The following is a 20,115-nucleotide window of genomic DNA, read 5'->3' as shown; positions in this document are numbered from 1 at the left end:
CGCTCCCATCTGTGCCAAAGATGAGAGATTTTACCCAAACCAGGGTGGGTAAAAGAGCTCGGATGCTCTCCACGCAGAATGGGATAATTCATCTCCTGCATCAGAGGCTGCTGGTTTTCCCAGCTTTTTCTGGGCAACTGAGAGGTGTTTTCAAAGGTTTTATTCCATCTGCAGTCTCCACGAAGGGTGAGATAGAAGAGATGTAAAACTCAAGGCCATTCCATCAGAAGCCACCCTCTTTCCTGGTGACAATCCCTCGGAAATGTTTCCCACCCCATGAGCTTTTGCCACACAATACTGATAATTATTTCTAACACCAACCACTTGTATTTTTACCCCACGTGGTCCTGCTACAATGCATCTTTCACAGCTCCAATCCTCTAAAACGCCTGGTCTTTTTGCAAGGCCGTATTTTGAAATGTGTTGAAACTTGTTTCTAGTTCAATCTCTCTCTCTCAACAATTCCATTTCTATTCCATGGCCTTCCGGAGTGAGCACAGCTCATCCCAGAGTTTGCACACAGACGTGCAGGACCCGTCAGCTTCTGAGAATTCTTTACCAATTTCTCACCACGGGTGACCCGAGTGAGCAGCCCCATCTTGGAACTCGGCCCCAGCGGTCCCACCACTGTCCCCACCCAGCAAGGACGGCCACATCTGGGAGGTGACATTTCTGATGATCACCCACCCACACCCTCGTTCCCAGCTGAGCAGGTCACCCCCTCCCTCCTTTCTCTCTGCACACAGGAGGCAAAGGCTTCTCCAGCTCTCCCTCGTGCACATGTGGGGAAGAAATCAATTAAAAATCAGCCAATCTGGGCTTAAGAGAGGCCAGGGAAGGCTCTGGTGGAGGACTTTGGGAGGTGGCAAACTCTAGGAAAAGGGAACAAAGAGTTTCCCTGAAGTATCCCTGAAGTCACCCTGTCACACACATTTATTTTCAACTCCTAATTTGGCCAAATCCAGACGTGTTTTGATTAAGAAAGTTGCCCAGCTTGGCACTTGAGACCCACAGACTGAGATCCACCAGAATCCCCTCCCTGCACACATCAAGCACAAGCGCTGGGATTATTCACCAAATTCCCTGGAAGGAGGGAAGGGTGTGCAGGCCCACGAGCAGAATAAATCTCATCCTTTATTCCCTCTGAGGCCGAGGTGTGAGGTCAGGCTGGCCCTTGCTGCTCTGCAAACGCAGCCAGAGATGGGCACGAGGAAGGCACCAGCTCTGCCCGGTGCCACCAAGCAGCGTCCTCCTGGAAGCTGGGTTGGTTTTTTGGGAGAGAAGCTGTGAGAACCAGCACGAGGACAAGGCACACGGCCTCAGGCTGGGTGAAGTGAGGAATTTCCTCATGGACAGGGCTGACAGGCATGGCAGGGGATGCCCAGGGAGGTTTGGAGCCCCCATCCCTGGAGGTGTCCCAGGAAGGGCTGGAGGTGGCACTCAGAGCCCTGGGCTGGGGACGTGGTGGGGATCGGGCACAGCTGGGACCTGACAGCCCTGAAGGATTTTTCCTGGATAATTCCATGGTTCTCTCAACATCCTGGCTGCAGCAGCAGGAATTCTGGCACTGCACAGGCTCCACGAGGAACTGCACCCCCGAGGTTCCCTCTGCTGAAGAGGACTTCGAGCCCGAGGTCCCTGAGCTCTGCCTCGTTCCATGGAGGCCGATCCTGGGCACGCTGGCTCCACGACAAGCAGCCACGCTCTCTGCCAGGACAGTGCCAGGGAGAAGCCAGAGGAGCTGCTGTCATCACCACCACAGACGCCACCCAAAATCTCTGCAGCCCATTGCCAGTGAGATGGCGTCGGAGTAAATCCCGCCAGCCCGACCACGGGCACGTTTGAAACTCCATTTTCTCTGTGTTTTATCACAAGCTGTTCTGGGCCAGCTGAGCTGCTCCACAAAAGGTGGCAGGACCAGCGTGGCTCCCAGCCCCGAGCTCAGAGCCATGGTGGTGCTCATGGAAGATGTCCAGAGCAGCCTCACACCCAGCAGCGCTGCTGGCCTGCCCTGCCCACCCTTCCCTCCTGCCCACCTCAGCTCCCTCCGAGGACAGAAATTCATCCAGCTCCTCGTGGCCAGCATCCTGCTTTCCAAAGCCAAAAGCACGGATCCAGGCCTTTGCCTCAGCCAGGAGTTGCTCATTTAATGAGAAATAAAATAATCTGGCCTCGCTGGACACGACGCAGGGCTCCTCCCCAGAGCTGCACGGCCGGGGGAGGTGGGATGCCAGCATGGCATTTCCACCAGAGCCAAGCTCCAGGATGATGCCTTTCCTCCCCAAAACCACACTCTTTTTCCCAACACAGACCCAAAACCTCGAGGAAATGAGTCTGGCACAACAAGGAGCTCCAGGGCGATTGTGGCAGCTGTGGATGAGCTGCAAATCCAGCAGGAATTTCTGCCCTGCTCTTTGACACTGTGTGAGCAGGGTGTCAAAGCTCCTTCCAGACACGCTGCCACCCCTGAGCAGGCTGGCATTTTGTAGGGAAAAAAATAAATAGATGTTCTTTGGTGTCTGTGATAATGAATTTTTTAAAAACTTGGGGCGCAGAGGCGAAATCGCAGATGCACAAAAAGCAGCTCTGAGGTGTTTGTTAGGACAGAGATGTTTGGGTGTCACCCTGGGCTGAACACACTCAGATCCTGAAAAACGAATAAATGGGAATGGCTGGGAGCTCAGCTCCTAAAGGAACCCCGTTCCCACGTCCTGAGGGAGATGCCTGGATCCTCCTGCATCCAGGCAAAGCCACAGGGGATGTGTGTGGCTGGACCCTCCCCACCACCCACCCTCAGCATTCCCAGCTGGTTCCCAGCTCTGTCCCAGGACTGGGTGAGCCCCAGGACGTGCTTGGATGGAGCTGTGGTAGCCAAGGGGGACATCAGTCCTCGCCCATCCCATAGAAATCCTCTGGAATCTTGACATGATGGCACCAAAATAAACCCATTTATCTGAGCATCCACCCCAAACCCAACACTCTCAGCAGGATGTTTCCCCAGTCCTGCACTGCCTGAGGAGCTGTCCCTGGTTTTTGCAGTGCTTTCCCCTGGCAATTCTTCACCTTCCTGTTTTCCCTTCAATCCTGCCTTGTACAGATGGATGGGAAGTTGCTGTTATCCCCTTTCTCGTGTATTAATTATTCCCTGCTCCTTCCTCTTCACCTTGAAACAGCCACAGCCCCTCCTTTATGCCCTGAACCTCCAGCTTTGCCACCTCCAACTCAAAGCATTCTCAAACTCTGAATTAAAAGGATTTATAGACTATTTTAAGACTCATCTCCAGAGGTATGAGAAGGGTATTTAGCTCCAAAGCTATCCAAAGGCAGCGCACGCTGAATACAAATTGGCAAAACAGATGCATTTTAAAAACACGTGTAATTAAATAATGCAACGTAAAACCCAGCACAAACGACCCCCTGCTGAGAACAAAACCACACAGGAAGACACCGTGGAAAGGCTTTTTTTGTGATGCTGTGTCCATGCACGGAAAATGTGCAAACACTTGGTGTCCCTTTAAACTCCTCAGCTGAGATCAGTGGGTCTGAGAGGAGAAAACAGCTTGAGACACAAATAAAACGGATTATTTATTCATTTTCATACAGGAGCAGCTGTCGCATCTTCCTAGAGAAACACGAAAGGAGAAGGATGCTCGTTTTAACATTAAAGGGATGCAGATTCTGATTTTTATTCTCTGTGCGTTGCTGTTAGTGGCTGTGCAATTAGAGATGCGCACGGAGCTGGTTGTCCAATTAGATTTATTTTACAATTAATTGTAATTATTTGGCTCAAAGAAGGTCCCTGGGATAACACGCTGTCATGTTCCAATACTTGCACTGCTGCAGCTCATTCCCTTCTCAGCTTCCCGAAATTCCTCCGTGTGCTTTTCATGAAAGCTCACAGGGAAAAACTGTGGAGTGCAAAAGCTCATGATCCGACTTCCACTGGCAGGTCTGGGACCACGAGCCAGATTTACGAGCTGCTCTTTGCTGTGAAGCCAAAAAAAAGTCATTTCAAGAAGAAAGAGCTTGCTTTTTTGAGAGTTTTGGTACTGATAACCCAAATTTTTAGTTTGGTGGGGGGAGGGTTTTGCAGTGGAATGGGCAATTCCCAAAGGTGTGATCATGGAATCACAGAATTGTTAAGGCTGAGAGATCAGAGGTGACAAAATCCAACCATTAAGCCATGATCCCCATCCACATGTTCTAAAGGAGTGTCCCCAGCACGGATTCAGCACAAGCAGGACATCTGTTCACTGTTATTTGTCCTTCATCCCCTGTGCCTCTTCTTCCTCTCCAAATACCCCTCGGCTGCTTTAGTGGCAATTTTAACAGCAAAAAGTTTGTTCTGGTGAAATGGGGACACCTTCCTCACACTGCCTGTACCAAACCCATTTTGCTAATATTAGGTAAAACACAGAGATGCCATTTGGGACCACTGTTGAGAAGGGGAACACAAAAAGAGACAGAAGGAGAGCAGGCAGCAGCTTTTAACTCCATCCAAAAGGTGGAGTGTTACTGCCTGGAGCTCAGGGGTGAGGGATTCAAACCACTTGTGGGTAGCAAAAACTTCCCAGCCTGGTAAATCCCAACAGCTCAGGAATGGATGGGTGCAGCCAGCGAGCCTGGGGACAAATCCCACCCTCCTGCTTCAGATTTGCCCCAAGGCAGAGCCCTGGGATTCAGCAGGAGCTTGGCTCTCTGCAGAGCCCTGGAGCAGAGAGAGCCTGAGGAGCACATCCTGCCCTGAGCTGGCTCCCATCTCCTGGGTCTGTTTTGGGGATCACAGGGAAGCTGCCACTGCACCAGGAACTGACTGGGAAAGCCTGGCCTTATTTTGGCAAAAATATTCTGTCCCAGAGGAGCACTCAGAGCTGTGCCAGGCCAGGTACGAGCTCCTGGTTACCTTGGGCAGAGCCAAAGGAGAGCCCAAGAACCACTCACAGGCTGCAACTCCCCAGCCAGATTTCAAAAAGCAAGAAAACCCCCAAAACTTCTCAAGTATGAAAGCCCAGATGTCCCTCAGCCCATCACCAGCTAATTCCTGCACTTCTGATTCCCTGGAAAAAGCACATTGCCAGTGCCCTGCTCCGTGCTGAGAAGTCTGGCAGCAAACAGGCCGGGAGCTCAGGGGGGATCTGAGAGGGGCTGTCACATCTCATCTGTGAGACAGGAGGTGGAAAAGCCAGGAGGGGGATCAGAACCCCCAGGACAGAGCCCCCAGAGACACTGGCTGTGATCTCTGTCCACGGAAAAGAGTTTTCAATCCTACAGGATCAATTACCAGCTCTGAGGGTTTGATATAAGTAATAATTAAGCGTGGCACGGGTGCAAAAGTCAAATTTTAGGATTCTAGATAAGGGGTCCAAAGGGGACAAGATGGAGGAAATTGGGTGTGCCTTGTCCTTTTTCTCCTTCTTCTCCATGCCCTCCATGTCTCACTGTGGTGTTGGCATTTTTCTGTTGGTTTAGGCTGGGGACACACTGTCCAACATGGGTGATCAATATTGGAATATTATTGTAAATGCAGCCCAGGGAGTTTCTGGTATTTAATGTTTGTAACATCCCACTGAGGGCAGAGCCCCACACGCTGCCCTGCAGGACAGAGCTGGGCAGGGCAGCAGAACATGTGAGAGATAAACAGAATAAACAACCTTAAAAACCAACACAGACAATTTGTGACTTCTGCTTTGGCAGGGGGCTGACAGACAGAGACTTTCTCCAATCTCAGGATCATCAATACCACGGACTCCAACACTGAGGTCTCCTCCCCTTGCCAAGCCAGTGCAGCACCAGGCCATGGCATGGGGAGAAACCCAGCAACTTCCATCCTGGAGACACAGGAAGGCCCAGCAGAGAGGAGCAGAGTGCTGGAAATCCCAGGGGATTATTGGGAATATCTCCTTACTGCTCACTAAGGGAGCCAGAGCTTATCTTTCCACACTTTGCTCTTTGGCTGGCAGCCCGGCTGCTTTAATTACCAGAGGCTTTCGTCAGTGCAAATCCTCTGCACTGTTGTGCAATTACTTCTTCAGCAGGTTCCTCCTCAGGATCTGTCAGACAGGATTTCCACCACAGCAGGAAAACAAAACACCTGACGGAGCAGGTGCCATTATTTGTAAATTTGTTCACATTGGTGCGTCTCGTTCTTTGGAATACATCACACCCAGGGATGCTCCGAGATGTTTCCAGCATTTAAAAGCTGCTCTGACCCATCCCACAAGAGCTTCAGTGCAAACATTTGTATCTGAGGGCATCCAAATGAACATCACAGCTCAACAAAGGGAGGAGGGAACTGGAGTCAAGACTGTAATTCACTGAGCAGCTACTAAAAACCTGGAATATAAACTCTGATACAAGCAGAGCCAAGAAGCCATCAAGTTTGCAGGCAGGTTATTGTTTTGATGGGAAGAGGACAGTGGATTTATGAATGTTTATGTGGCTGGGAGCAGCAGCCATAAAGCACTCAGCCACATAAACTCACTTTTGGCTCCCAGGTAGATTCCAGACCAGAAACCTTCTGAGCTGAGCAGGCTGAGATCTCACTGGGGAAGCTCTGGGTGAAATGAAGAGAGCTCGGTGCCAGCGTGCCTGCCCTCAAATCCATCCTGGAGGGATGAGAGCTCCTTGGTGGAATGTCAGCAGAACTGTCCAGCACCCACAGCACGATCCCCAAATCCCAATTTTATCCCTCCTTGTTCCTGTTGCTCCAGGAGCACGGCTCACTGAGAACTGCAATTCCCACCAGCTCCAACAGCGTTGGGATGTCCTCCTGAATGTGGGCAAACCAAGGGAGAGGCATCTTCCCCAAACTCACAATTTCCCCTGCAGGTGGCAGAGCCAATCTGGATATGAGATCTAGACAGGTTTCTACGGAATTTGCTCGTAGCCTTCAATTTCTGGATCCCAATTGCTGGAATCCTTGGCTAAATCCTGCTTTACCTGGTGCATCATTCTTCTACCCAGAGGAGCAGAGAACCCAAGCCACGGCCAATGTCATGTCCTTCAAAGCCTGATTTATCCCAATACTTGCTTCAACAAAATCCAGGAGGAAAAAAAATACTTCCATCAGGAGGCAGTTAATAATTACTGCCAAACACATGGTTGGGATGAATCCAGACTCCCAGAACCACCTCCCACAAACCAGTATGGGTTGGGAATTAAGGACCAGCATGTGTTAGAAATTATGGAGATCACATAAATGAGTCACAATTCAAAACAATTCCTTTTATAAATTTCCGATAAAATCAACCTAATTAATACCAGTGGTTTGAAACCAAGTGGTGTTGTCGCCTGCATTCAGAGCAAGAGGAAAATGAGCCCTGTTGGAAAGAATTCTCCAGTTTATGGCTGTCCTGAAGCTTTTCTTTTTCCCTCTCAGCTCTCTCCTGTCACAGAGACAAGCCAGGCTCTGGGCAGCTCAGAGATCAAAGCCATAAAAGGCTGGAAATGGGATTTCCCTGCCCCAAACACTTTCAGTGTCGAGAACAAAACCCATTTCTCTTCCCTCCACGAAGCTCAAACCCCTCAGAGTTCAGTTTCAGTCCACGAAGCCGGAGACTTTGCTGAACTATTTGGATCTGAAAGTGTTATCTGGGAAGACAGAAGCTTCAGATTTCCCATCTTTCTGCTGTTAGAAAATCTGGGAAGAGGTGAAAACAGCATTTCTGTGAACTTATATGGAGACATACAAGTGGATGTTTCAGTGACCAGGTGTGGCTTTCCCTGTGCCTCAGTTTCCCTCCAGTGCTCTTAGCTCCTTGCTGATGGTCCTTTGGCCAATTTCAGGAGAAGGAAAAATATCCTCATTGTTTTTTTATAAGACTGACACAGATTTTCATTAATTAACTAAAGGCTTGTGTCTGATTTTCTCATAGGCTCTAAGATGACATCCCCTCACTGTCATCAGGAGAAAAAGCTCCGTCCTTTCTGGGTGCTTGAAGTGAAACAACAGATTCCAGGGATTCTGGAGACAGGACAAGGAGAAAAGCAACTGCAGCCCTCGGTTCTGAACCCAGCTACTCCACCACCCGTTCCCAGTGGCTTTTCACAGGAGAGGAACCTTCTCCAGAAAAAGCCAAGTGCTGCTTTTTGGAGAGGGGAATGCTCCATATGCCCGGCAGGGCAGGGAGACCCATCAGGTTTTACCACCAGCCACAATTTAATCTCATGAAAATGGGGAAAAAAAGCATTCATGGGTTTGATAAGAGAGCAGCATCTGCTTCCTCTCCAGACACAGGTGAGAGAAGGGGAAAAGGGGTAGGACAGTGGCTAGGGGGTGGCTGCTGCTGCCAGCCCACCCCAAACCTTGGGAGGAAATCATCCCCTTCCCCTTGAGAGCTGCAATGTCTTTGCTGATGGATCCACAGAGCTCGGGGAGGCAGCAACAAGCAGTGATTAAAAACCTCTCTCCTGCTTCTCATCTCTTTGCCTCACCTCCTGTGGAAGAGGCACCTTCCTCTCTGCAGCCTCCTCGTGTCCCTCCCAGCTGCCTCTTTGATGTCCTCCTGTTCCAGCCAACGCAGATTTTCTTTTTTCCTCTCTATTTAACACCCAAATTCCTGACCTCGGCGAGTCCTGCTCCTGTGCTGGGGGATCCATCCGTGTCCTGTGGCACAAAATCAGCTTACAGCCACTCTGGGAGACAAGGCTGTCTTCACAAACAAGGCAGCCTGTGCAGAATGCACAATCCAATGGTTTTGCACAGCACAACTGCTCCACCAGGACAGATAAAAGCTTGGGAAGAAAGGAAATGCAGATATCCAGGCTCTGGGAGTTTATGGGGAGTGGATGTCAACGCTCAGTTCCGTCATAACAGAGTCACAGAGGATGGAAAGTAGGTGAAAACAAAAGGAAAAAAAGAGAAAATGCATCCATCTCCATTCCCCCCACACTTGTCCCAGTGCATGGAATAATTTGGGGACGTTTGGTATTCTGCTGGTATTTAAACAGGTCACAATACAAACCCTAAAAGCAGCAGGAATGCAGCCCTGGAAAACCAGCGTGGGTTTTGCTGCTGCACTGCCCCTGGTGCCACGTCCTGTCGTGCTGCTTTTGTCCCCAGCAGCTGTGACAGAGCTGCTCCAAACAGGGAGAGCCGTGCAGCTTTTGTTTAATGGCTTCAGCACGGGGACTGGCCCCTGTGACACCCTCACGTGTGACAAAACCCACCCAGTGATGTCCCCAGCAGCATGCAAGGACGCTCCCCTCCCTCGATTCTCCCTTCCTTCTGGTCCCCGACCCCAGGAGCTGCACCCTGAGCCGAGGGCGTTGCGAGAGCTGGGGCTGCAGGAAGGTTTGATCTGTGGAAAAGCCACCACAAACCAGCACGTGGCACGGGGCAGGATGGAGGGCTGGGCCTAGGCAGTGGCAGAGAGGACTGAGAGGGTGCTGCAGTTGGAATAAATATTCCGAGTGCACATTCCCAGGAGTCAGCACTGCTTTATTCCATTTTTCATCCCGCGGCCGCGCATCGCTGCGCCCTTGCTCCGGCCCCGGGGTGACAAGCATCTGGATTTTAGGATTCCCAGGTTAAGCAGCAAATTTGTTCCTTCCTCTGCTGCTACACAACACAAAAACACACATATGGAGATGGCGAAACAGATATGGAGATGGCAAAACTCACGGGGATTTCAGAACTCCTCCGGCTCTGCAGGCAGCAGGTGGTGCTGCAAACCTGACAGCAGCACCCAGGCACTTCATTGAACATCTCCTGCCCTCTGAAAGTGTTCTCGTGGAGAAAAGAGCCCACAAACCTGGGATACACTGCTGGTAATGCTGGTGGCACTGAATATGGACCGTTCAACCCAGGGATGGGGCAAATCTCCTGTGGGAAGTGACGCCGTGCTAAGAAACAGGGATTTTCTCAGCTGGTTTTGTGTGAATTGTTCCTTCTGGAAATAAACCCATTCCCAAATGCAGTCCAGGACCTCAAAGCAAAGTTGGGTTTTTCCTGATTTGGAACACAAGAGCTGTGAGTCAAAGCAAAGCAGGGAAAAGCAGGATAAATCTGGGACTCACCAAAGAGTTTCTGCAGGTGAGTTGGCCCAGAAAAGCACAAGTCACATCACCAAGGAAGAGTTTGGAAAATGCTGAATTACCAAGCTGAACCAGGCCCTGAGCTGGCATTTAGATAAAGCTCCCAGGAAGGAAAAGGACAGACTGAAATGGTGGTGGTGATCAGCATGGGGGTTTTATTCTCTTTTTTAATTCCTTGTCAGCACGATGATCTAGCTCTGGATCACACACAGCACTGCAGCTTATCTCGAGCTGCTGGTCAGTTTGGAAGGTTGGTGCTGCTCTTATCAAAAACCAAGCTTGAGGATCCAGCTGCTTGCTGGAGGACAAGCAGAGAAGCTGATTCTGCCACCATGGCCACCAGCCTGTCCAGGTTCTGTCCTCCTCCTCCTCATCACCTACGGATGCTGCTGTGCTCCTTCAAATGGAGATGTGAAAAACCCTTTTTGAGTCCTTCTGCTGGAAAGGACAGGCAAACCTCAGGCAGCTGAGCTTCAGAGCCAGCTCAGCACAGCACACTGAGACAGCCCAAAGAGAAGGGGAAGTCAGGACAGCATTCCCTGGCCAGCCTGCTCCTGATGAATAAATTCCATGTCAAGGGACCCAGCTCTGCAGCCCCGCAGCGCTGCGGATCAGCCACAGAGGATTCCTTTTCAACCAGCAGCTAACTGGAATGAGCCCTCCCAGCCAGCCACCAGGCCAGCAGCAAAGGATGTTTCACCGCTGGAAGTGGCTGCAGGGATCAAAGGCAGAGATTTCTTCTGGAACAAAGCTGGAGGAAGGGATTAGTCACTGCTGGCAGCCCCAGGAGCTGGCACTGAACCCAGCCCAAGCGCTCAGAGATGCCTCCAGCACTCCCAGCCCACCTCAGCCCCCAGCAGGAGGGGAAACCAAACTGCTGCAGGGCTTTTCCAGCCACTGAGAGCCCTCACAAACCCAGCAGAGGGAGAGGAGCTGAAGCTCTGGCTTGTCAATTCAGAGGTTGTGAAAATATTGCTTTGGGTTAAATAAGGTTTAGCCCCAAATCACAGAGTCCCAGAGTGGTTTGGATGGCAAAGAACCTTAAAAACTCAGGCAGTGCCACCCCCTGCCATGGGCAGGGAACATCTTCCACTAGCCCAGGCTGCCCCAAACCCCCTCCAGCCTGGCCTGGAACGTTTCCAGGGATGGGGCAGCAAAGTTCAGCCGGGGCTGTGATGTGGCTGCTGGAGCTGGAGCTGTCACTCCTGTCCTGGGGAGTTCTCCTAAGGCAGTGCTAGAGATACAAACACCTGGGGAAAAGTCACTTTTTGAGCTTGCACGAAGAAGATTTCTCATTCACAGCCTTTGGGTTTTGCTGCAATGCCGATGAACGTGAGATGGGAAGAGTTTTTACAGCTTTAAATGTGAGGGTTAAGTGCCTACATCTGTTCCAGGGGCAGCCCTGAGTAACTACAATCTACTTCACATTATGTTGGATTTCCACCTACTCACTTCAGGATGGGGACAGGGACAGAATATTTGATCAGACTCCTGTGCAGCTCAGGAATCTTACTGATGTTTTAGTAAATTACGCCATCTATATTTAAGTCAAAGTTGTTTTTTTTTTTTAATCAAATATATTCTGTAGCCCTGTTTATCTCATTATCCATGAAAGATTCAAAGTTCCAATGCAGCTTTGAGCTTGGCTCTTGATTCATTTCCAGCCCACCAGGGAAAAGAAATCTGCCTGGGAGGACAACCCCCAAATCACAGCCAAGCAGCGTGGTTTGCAAACGACGTTTCAAGGAACACATCAATAAATCAGGTCAGCACATGGAGAAAGGAGAAGTCCAACTCTCCCCTGGGGAATTCTGCTCGTCCAGAGCCACACACCTCCTGCCACCAGCAGGCCCTGGTGGGGTTTAGGGCTCTGTTTTGCTTCCAAAAGCACTTTAATGTGCTACACACATTGCTTTGTCTCATTAGCTTGCGATTTATATAAAATTATAACATGGTTTGGGTTGGAAGAGACCTGAAAGATCACCCCAAGCTAACCCCTGCCATGGGCAGGGACACCTTCCACCATCCCAGGTTGATCCAAACCTCATCCAGCCTGGCCTTGGACACTTCCAGGGATCCAGGGGCAGCCACAGCTTCTCTGGGAATTCTACTCCACAGCCTCCCCACCCTCACAGCCAGGAATTCCTTCCCAATATCCCATTTATCCCTGCCCTCTGGCAGTGTGCAGCCATTCCCTGTGTCCTGTCCTTGCACATCCCTTATCCCAAATTCCCTCTCCAGCTTCCTGGAGCCCCTTTAGGCCCTGGAAGGGGCTCTGAGCTCTCCCTGGATCCTTCTCTTTCCAGAAGCCATTCCCTGGGTCCTGTCCCTCCATCCCTCATCCCAGTTCTCTCCTTGGGCTCTCCTTGGATCCTTCTCTTCCCAAATTCCATTCCCTGGGTCCTGTCCCTCCATCCCTCGTCCCAGTTCTCTCCCTGGATCCTTCTCTTCCCAAATTCCATTCCCTGGGTCCTGTCCCTCCATCCCTCGTCCCAGTTCTCTCCTGGGGGCTCTGAGCTCTCCCTGGATCTTTCTCTTCCCAAATCCCATCCAAATCTCCCCTTTCCCAGGGGGAAGCCATTCCCTGTGTCCTGTCCTTGCACATCCCTTATCCCAAATCCCTCTCCATCTCTCCTGGAGCCCCTTTAGGTTCTGGAAGGGGCTCTGAGCTCTCCCTGGATCCTTCTCCTCTCCAGGGGAACACTCCCAGCTCTCCCAGCCTGGCTCCAGAGGTGCTCCAGCCTCCTCTGGACCCACTGGAGCAGGTCCAGTCTTTCTGGCTGGCTTTTCTTCAATAATTCTGGCTGCAGCTGCTTTGATCCTGGCTCACGTGTGCTGTGCTGCTCCTCAGAGCCAGGTGGTGCCTGGACCCACTTCAATCCCAGCCCAAACCCACCTTCATGCCCTCCTCTTCTCCCCTCGAGTTTCCCCACCAAGCTCTGTGCTCTGGGACCTGAACAGGGAGCAATTCCTCGCCTCCCAAAGTTCCCGGGGAGGTATTTGTTACACAGAGATCTGAGAGAATTGGATATTCCCCATCAAAAGAGCTTTTTTTTTTTTTTTTTCCCCTCACAAGGAAATCAGAATTTCACTTTCTTTTGACACTGGCACGCACTGCCTTGTGTGTCCTGCCAACCCCACGTCCCCACCTGCCTCTTCCCCAGGCCAGCACATCCCAAATCTGAGCCAGCAAGGCTCAAACAGAGCCTCACCTCTGCTCCCAGTGCTCTCTTCACCCTTCTCCAGAGCAGAACTTAGAATTCCTCACTGCCTGACGAAGCCCAGGGAAGTTTTCCATCGCTGCCCCACCAAACCATCCTCGTAGAAGAATGGCACGAGCTCCCAGCAGGATTAAACACCCAGTCTGGAGATGGATGCCTGGAGGCTGCTCGGGGTTAACCCTCCCGTGAGAAATCCCCGATTTGGGCTCTTTTCAAAAACAGGGATTTAGAAAAACGGGAAGAAAGCAGAGCTGTTATCAGACCAGGCTCTTCAGAAAGGACCTGGCAGAAGCTCTCTGTGACCCAGCCACCCCACAGTGCCATGAAAGTTAAACCTTATAATTTGAATGAAGATTTGTAGGGAACGGGTATGTTTATTTACAGCGCTGTGGACGCATGTTGGGTTTTTTTGTTTTTTAATGGACATGCGTGCCTCTGAGAACTCCTGATCTTTTTTTATTATTTTTATTAATTTCTATAGGCATAGAATTTCACAATAGGTTAATGCATGTTTATTTTGCTGATTTTACATTATACTTATAGCTAGTTACGCTTGTATTCAGTTTTTGTTAGAAAGTCTAGAAAGAGTTCCTGGGTCACTCTGTTTCAAGGTCTGAGGAGTCTTATCTTTTTTCTTTGAGTGTGGAAATCTGCATTCTTTTATTTTTGCTAGGGCTGCAATTACTAAACTAAACAGCATATTTAGCAAGCTGGAAGTGGCGTATTTCACCTAAATCCAAATGGATTTCTACCCCGTTAAGGTTTCACTCAGTCTCAGTCACCATCCAGCTCCCCAGAGCAGGCACAGGACAATTCCCTCCTCCAGGTTCCCAAAATCCCCCCAGCACGTGGTGGCTCGAAGGTGACACGAAGCAACTCGTGTGTGTCAAGTCCCCAAAAAAAAAAAACCCAGCAGGGCTCCAACACAGCAGATGTGCAGATGAGAGCCAGGTACAAAAAGCCATTATCTTCCATCAGCACAAATGCATTTTTCCCTCACAAATAACACCCATTAGCAGCTCCAAGGAGAACAATCCCCGCTCCGAAGGAGGACGTGGTTTTTCAGCAGACACAATGCAAAGATTTTGTAGAATTCGCAGGTTCAAAAGCACTAATGTGAAAGATTATTTCGCAATTAACCAAGCAATTTTCTCTCCTCATTGTTCCCGGACCATAAGGGTTTTTAAATGTGAGCAGAAGGATTTATTCATCACAATAATAATAAAACGAAATATTAAATCAATGAATCTCTTTGCATGCAGCATAAAGCACACATTGCTATTAAGCTCAGTAGCGTCCTGTCACATAAACCACACGCAGTTTGTGTATTTAAGTGCCATCTCCCTCTTTTATTTTTCCCTTCCCTAATTTGTAAGGCATTATCCTTCCATTTGTCCTCTAAACACAGCCAGATTCAGAGCACTCAGTGTTAGTTCTTGTTAGCAGCTCTCTGCCCTTGCTCTCTTTATGAAGGGAGATTTATATTTAATTTTGATTTTTCCCAGCGACCAGTGAAGAAGGTTATGCTGGGATGGCAAGGAAGACCTAAAATAAATTTAAAAATTTAGGGAGAATTCACTCCTTACAAGTCAATGTCCAAGTGAGTACATTTTCATGGGTCTGAAAATGAACGTTGGCTGTTGAAGGTGTCACTTCTTCAGTTTGGCTGAGGAAAAAAAATAATCAGCCCAAATACATGCAAAAGTCAGCTCCAACCTTGGGAGCACGGAAGCTCTCACAGCCACGTCAGCCTTGGCTTGTAATTCCTTCTCTGCCTTCCCTTGTAATCTAAAGTGAGAATTGAGTTTTGAGGTCTTTGCAGTCGACACTAATTCAGTGGGTCCCTCTTTTGTTTTAATAAAAAATTCATCGGGCAAAGTGCAGAAACAGTTACTACTTAGGAATTTATAAGGTGCCAACTGTCCTCACAGGGAGGCACTTAAAGAGCCTGAGCAGAAGATTTCCAACGAGCAACAATCTTTAGCTTTAAGCATCAAAATTCACATTAGGCTCCTCAAAAGCAATTTGCATTCTCTGAGTGCTAAATATCTGTGCTAAATATCTGGCACCTCTTGTGTTTCTCCACTGAGAAAATTACCCAAATGAGGTACAGACACCTTGAAACGTCCCCCAGGACTGAAGCTGAGCTGACACAGAGGACTCCAACGTGCAAACCCCCGCCAGGAACGAGCCCGTTGTGGCTACGTCTGTCTTACCATGATCGGGACGCCGATGTCCGGCCACAAGAGATCCTCGGAGGGAAGCTTGGGAGAGTTCCACACCACCACGACTTTATTTAAGTAGGGGAGACCGTTGAGCCTTTCCAGGGAGTTCATCAAGACTTCCTCCCGCTCGTAAGTCAACATCACCACCGTGAACTGCTCCCGCGGGACATTGCCACCCAAAGCAGCCTGGAACTCCTTCCCAGAGCCACCTGCTCCTCCGCCAATTGGTCGAAATCCAGTCCCAGACCCCAAAAATTTTGCTTCTGACGGTAAGACGGGGTCAAAGGGAGTGTAGGGGAAGAGGTGGAAAGGCCCCGGGGCAGAATTCCAATTCCTGTAGATATCCATTGCGGTGAGGGTGAAATTGCGGAGATATTTGGGAGAGGCGTAGGGTGGTTCTGTTTCCACAGGCCCCAGGTCCAGGTCACCATTGTCTGCCATGTTGGGGTCTGTACCAGCAGCTTTGCCAGACCGGTGGGGGATCTCCACGGCGGGTTCTTCTCGGATAGGAGCAGCTGGGATTTGGATTCGAGTCCTTATGATAGCCAAGACTGTGCTGAAGACGTTGTCGGAGGTGGAGAAGTAGGTCTCCCACAAGAAGCGGCCCTGCCTCCTCATGGCAAGGAGGTCGTTGTCAGAAATGCTTCTCAGAAGGAAGTGCACTTCTGTGATACGTGGCTTTGGTATAATTAAGGCTGCCTCGTTCCACCGGATCACATCGTTGTAGGGTAGCTGAACTTGCTCTCCGAGAACCACCGGGATGGCCCCGACTTCCAGAGCCTCAAACAGTCTCATGGTACACCCGGCGGAGATCACTAAATGGGTGTCCCCGGGGGTGATGATCAGTGCAAAAGTAGAAAGCTTCAGTAGCTCTAGTCTGTCGTCCCTTTCTCCACACAGAGCCCACTCAGTGGGCAGACTCGCCTTAGGCTGGTTCTTGCACGTGAACTCCACCAGAACAAAGTCCAGCTTGCTGTCCTGAACAGCCTTCAAGGTGGCGATGATCCGGTCGTCGTAGTCGGCCGGGGCGTTGCCTTCGATCTCCTCTTCGAAAGAGCGAACCTCCTGCAAGCTGGAGCGGAGAGACTCGATCTTCTCCCCCTGGAAACTGAACAGGTACTTACGCTTGACCGGCACCTGGGGTGGGATCTCTAGGAAGTTGGGCTCGGACATGGCGTGGACCAGAGGCGATACCACGATGTCGAAGCCCGGCCGATACTGGGCGTCGTAAAAGGTGGACTGGGCGATCATGGCGCGCCCCGTGCTGATGTTGTAAATGAAGTTCTGAGTCTCCGACTTCCTCGAGAGATTGATGATCAGATGGTTGTGTCCGTCAGTCCTCCAATATGGCAAAGAGTGCAACTGTTGCTCTAGTTCAGTAGGTTTTGGCATTACGGGCTCTTGCATTTCCCCCACTAAAATTATATACACACAAGCAATATTTGCATTTTCAGTAACATAAACATTAGTTCTGACAGTCGCCTCAAAGGCCTGTTTAATTAAAGGGTCTAAGGAGCTACCGAAAGGGTAATCGTCACTGTTGTAGACATAGACTGGAAAGCCAGACGTCAGCGGGCAGCGTGAGTAGTCAAAGCAGTTGTGCAGCCTGCAGTTCCTGTTGGATTTTGGCAGGGGGAAGGTCGCATCATCCTTGTCTGGCAGCAGCCGGATGGGCAAGGAGAGCTTGGGCTGGTTCTGAGCCATCAGCTCTTTGTAGGAATGCTCAGTCTGGCTGATGACGTTCTTCAGCTGCAGCAGGTCCTGCTTGGCATTTTCAATGCTCTTCTTGCAGGCCTCGATCTTCAAGTTGAGCTTGGCGATCTCGCTGTTGAGCTCCTGCCGCTTGGCCTCCAGCTGCAGCAGCTCCTCGCTGACCGACTCGCGGATGCGGCACAGGTCCTGCACGTGCTTCACCTCGCACAGCTCGTTGCCGGTGCGGGGGCCGAAGATGCGCTTGCCGGCATCGTCCGCGTCGTCGATGGTGGTCAGGTAGTAGTGGGCAATGAGGGGGAAGAAAACGAGGATGACGAAGAGGGTGAAGCTAAGCCAGGTGAGCCGGATGCGACTGGACCACCTCAACACCCACGGCTGGCCTCCGTTCCCCACTCCCCCATTGCGCAACATCGTATAGCCAGTCATGAGTTCCGAAGTCGCCGCGCGCGCAATCACGTCGGATCAGTAGCCATAACCAAAAGAGTTTTTACAGCGAGTCTCTCGAAGGGAAATGTTATTGTGCCTGCTCAACAAGAAGCCAATGGAAGGGGAATTTCATCTTCTTGCCGTGCCGGCGGCTCTTCCACGGTCGTTTTGCTGCAGGCAAAACTTCTGATCCCGTCAGACTCGGTCATTGACCTTCTCGCCCACCCCCAGCCCACCCTCGGTCCGCGGGCAACCTTTGCTGGAAGTGTCACAGCGTTGTCATGGTGATTCAGAGTGGCAACCGGCAGGAGGGAAGCGCAGTGGGACCGAGCCAAACTCTACCGCTGCTGCCGACATCCTGCATTACCATCCCATGAATATGCAGAGGCGGCAGCCGCTGCGCAGACGGGGCCAGAAGGGACTCGTAGCACTGTCGGCGTCTCTCATCGCTGCTGGGAGGGTGAAGCTCTGCCGTTCCTACAAGAGAACAATCAGAGTCAGGTAACACAACCAAAGTGACCCATCAGCTACCTAAGACACGGTTAGATTTAAAAGCAATTTCCCTCTCTCAAAAGAACAACCTCTGGGGCGTCACCTGCGAAGGCAACGGGATCCATGAGATGTGGACACGCAGCTTTCTCCAGGCGCTCCGCTCCTCACTGGAGTTGTGGAGGGTTACAACCTCCTCATCCCTGACCCGGATCCTCGTTTTTCCCACCTGCAAGGCCCTCTCTCCTCACACCCAAACCAGACTGACGTACACCCGCTGTCCCTGCCGTGATCCCGGGCCGCGGCAGCGCGGGGAATTCGCACTGCCTAACCGAGGGTAATCTCCATCGCTTTGCTCTGGTGACCAGAGCTGACGAGGAATTTTTAGATGAAGTGCTTTGCTTTCATTTCCTGCTGGAAAATTTTGATTCATCGCATGAGAAAGTTGAAAGGGAACGCACTTGCGCTGGTTACAATTTACTGGCTGGCTGCGTATGAGGGAATTTCTGGTCAACGCTGGAAAAGACTACACCGTACATCAAAGCAAAGATGCTGAAGTTAGGATCTGTTGGGAGCCTCCTGGGAGAAATTCCTGGCTCTGAGGGTGATGAGGCCCTGGCACAGGGTGCCCAGAGAAGCTGTGGCTGCCCCTGGATCCCTGGAAGTGTCCAAGGCCAGGCTGGACAGGGCTTGGAGCAGCCTGGGTCCCTGCCCATGGCAGGGATGAGTTTTAAGATCCCTTCTCACCCAATCCATTCTGTGATTCTACAAAATTCAGCTCTGACTCGGCTCTAGGCCAACAGATTTAAATCTAGGCCACCTCAATATGCTGTCACTAGAAAATCTCCCCTTTTATTGGCACCCTCCAAGGTACTGAAGTTTCTGGGATATTCTTTCATACCCTGGGCTTCCCACATCACTGATGAACACAGAGCTGGGCTTAGCACCATCTCCTGCACGGCCTCAAGAGAAGCTCATTCATTTCCGTTTCAATTTTTAATTAGAAGAAAGTCATCCCTGCTGCTGACGGTCATTTTTCACTAAATCTATTTAATGCCCCTCTCATCTACTCATCAAGAATTCCCAGAAAGAAGGTGAGGAAGCAAATCTCAGCTGAAAGAGATCTGGAAATGAGCCAAAGCAAAAAAGTTCACCTTAAAGCAGCAGAGAGAAGTCAGGAGGAATTTTCAGTGCTGCACTCAAGTGCACGTCAGAGAAAATAAAGGGAAAATTTGATTTAACCATGAAAAATCATCATGAAGAGGGGAAATGTGTGGGGTAATAAAGCACAATCCCCAGGCCTATTGTTACACGGCCATTTGTTGTCACTTACTTAACGCCCCATGATTAAATGGGATTTCCATCCCCTCCCACCAATGTGACCCACAACCCAGCTGCACAGCAGAATGAACGCTTAAAACCAAGGCAGATTTTAAATTCATGACATTGGCGTAAATCTCGGAAAGTCAGGAGGATAAAGGGGCTAAAAAGTCAGCAAAAGGCTAAATCAGCTTTCTTGGATCTTGGCAGCACACGGCTGTGGGCAGATGGGAGGCTCCAGTCCCTGGGACTGCTCTGGATTTTAGCAGGCACCAACATGCAACTGAAGGCAAAAAGAAAAAATAATAATATAAATTTTTAAAAAGCTTTTATTTTGTTTTTCTTTCTTTCTTTCCCCCCCTTTTCAGGCCTTCTGCAGGAAGTGAAGCTCATGTCTGTGTGTGTGTGTGCCAGCCTCTGCTATTTCAGCCCGGTCTCATGGGGGCTGCAAAGATCTTCCAGTTGCCACCAGTTTTCTGCAAACAGCTGGCCAGGAGATGAGCTGCCCTAATAATGCTTTTCCTGAGAGAAATGCCAAAGCACACACTCACTTGAACACCACCAGAATCTAAAAATCAGCTTAACTTCAAGGCACACGTGGGGAAAACAAGTTTTGCTGGGGTTTTTTGTTTGGGGGTGCAGGGTGTTGAGGCGACACAGAAATGAGGGATCATAAATGTGGACAC

General features: G+C 50.4%; 1 protein-coding gene across 11 annotated transcripts in view; it reads right to left on the bottom strand.

Moving 5' to 3' along the window:
- The window catches only part of EXTL3 (exostosin like glycosyltransferase 3), a 140,352-nt gene that overhangs the window by 11,773 nt on the left and 108,464 nt on the right, over positions 1–20,115 (bottom strand). For all 11 annotated transcript variants that reach the window (XM_077782483.2, XM_085574344.1, XM_085574343.1 and 8 more), the window contains one exon: positions 15,473–18,097. In XM_077782483.2, coding sequence (XP_077638609.1) covers positions 15,473–17,620 — 2,148 coding nt within the window. In that variant the 5' untranslated portion in view covers positions 17,621–18,097. The remainder of the gene's footprint in view (positions 1–15,472; positions 18,098–20,115) is intronic.

This window comes from Lonchura striata, chromosome 3 (assembly GCF_050655825.1).
Source record: "Lonchura striata isolate lonStrDom1 chromosome 3, ASM5065582v1, whole genome shotgun sequence".
In the NCBI taxonomy this organism is placed as follows: domain Eukaryota; kingdom Metazoa; phylum Chordata; class Aves; order Passeriformes; family Estrildidae; genus Lonchura; species Lonchura striata.
The sequence above is the reverse complement of the archived record's forward strand: the minus strand, read 5'-3'. Positions and strand labels throughout refer to the sequence as shown.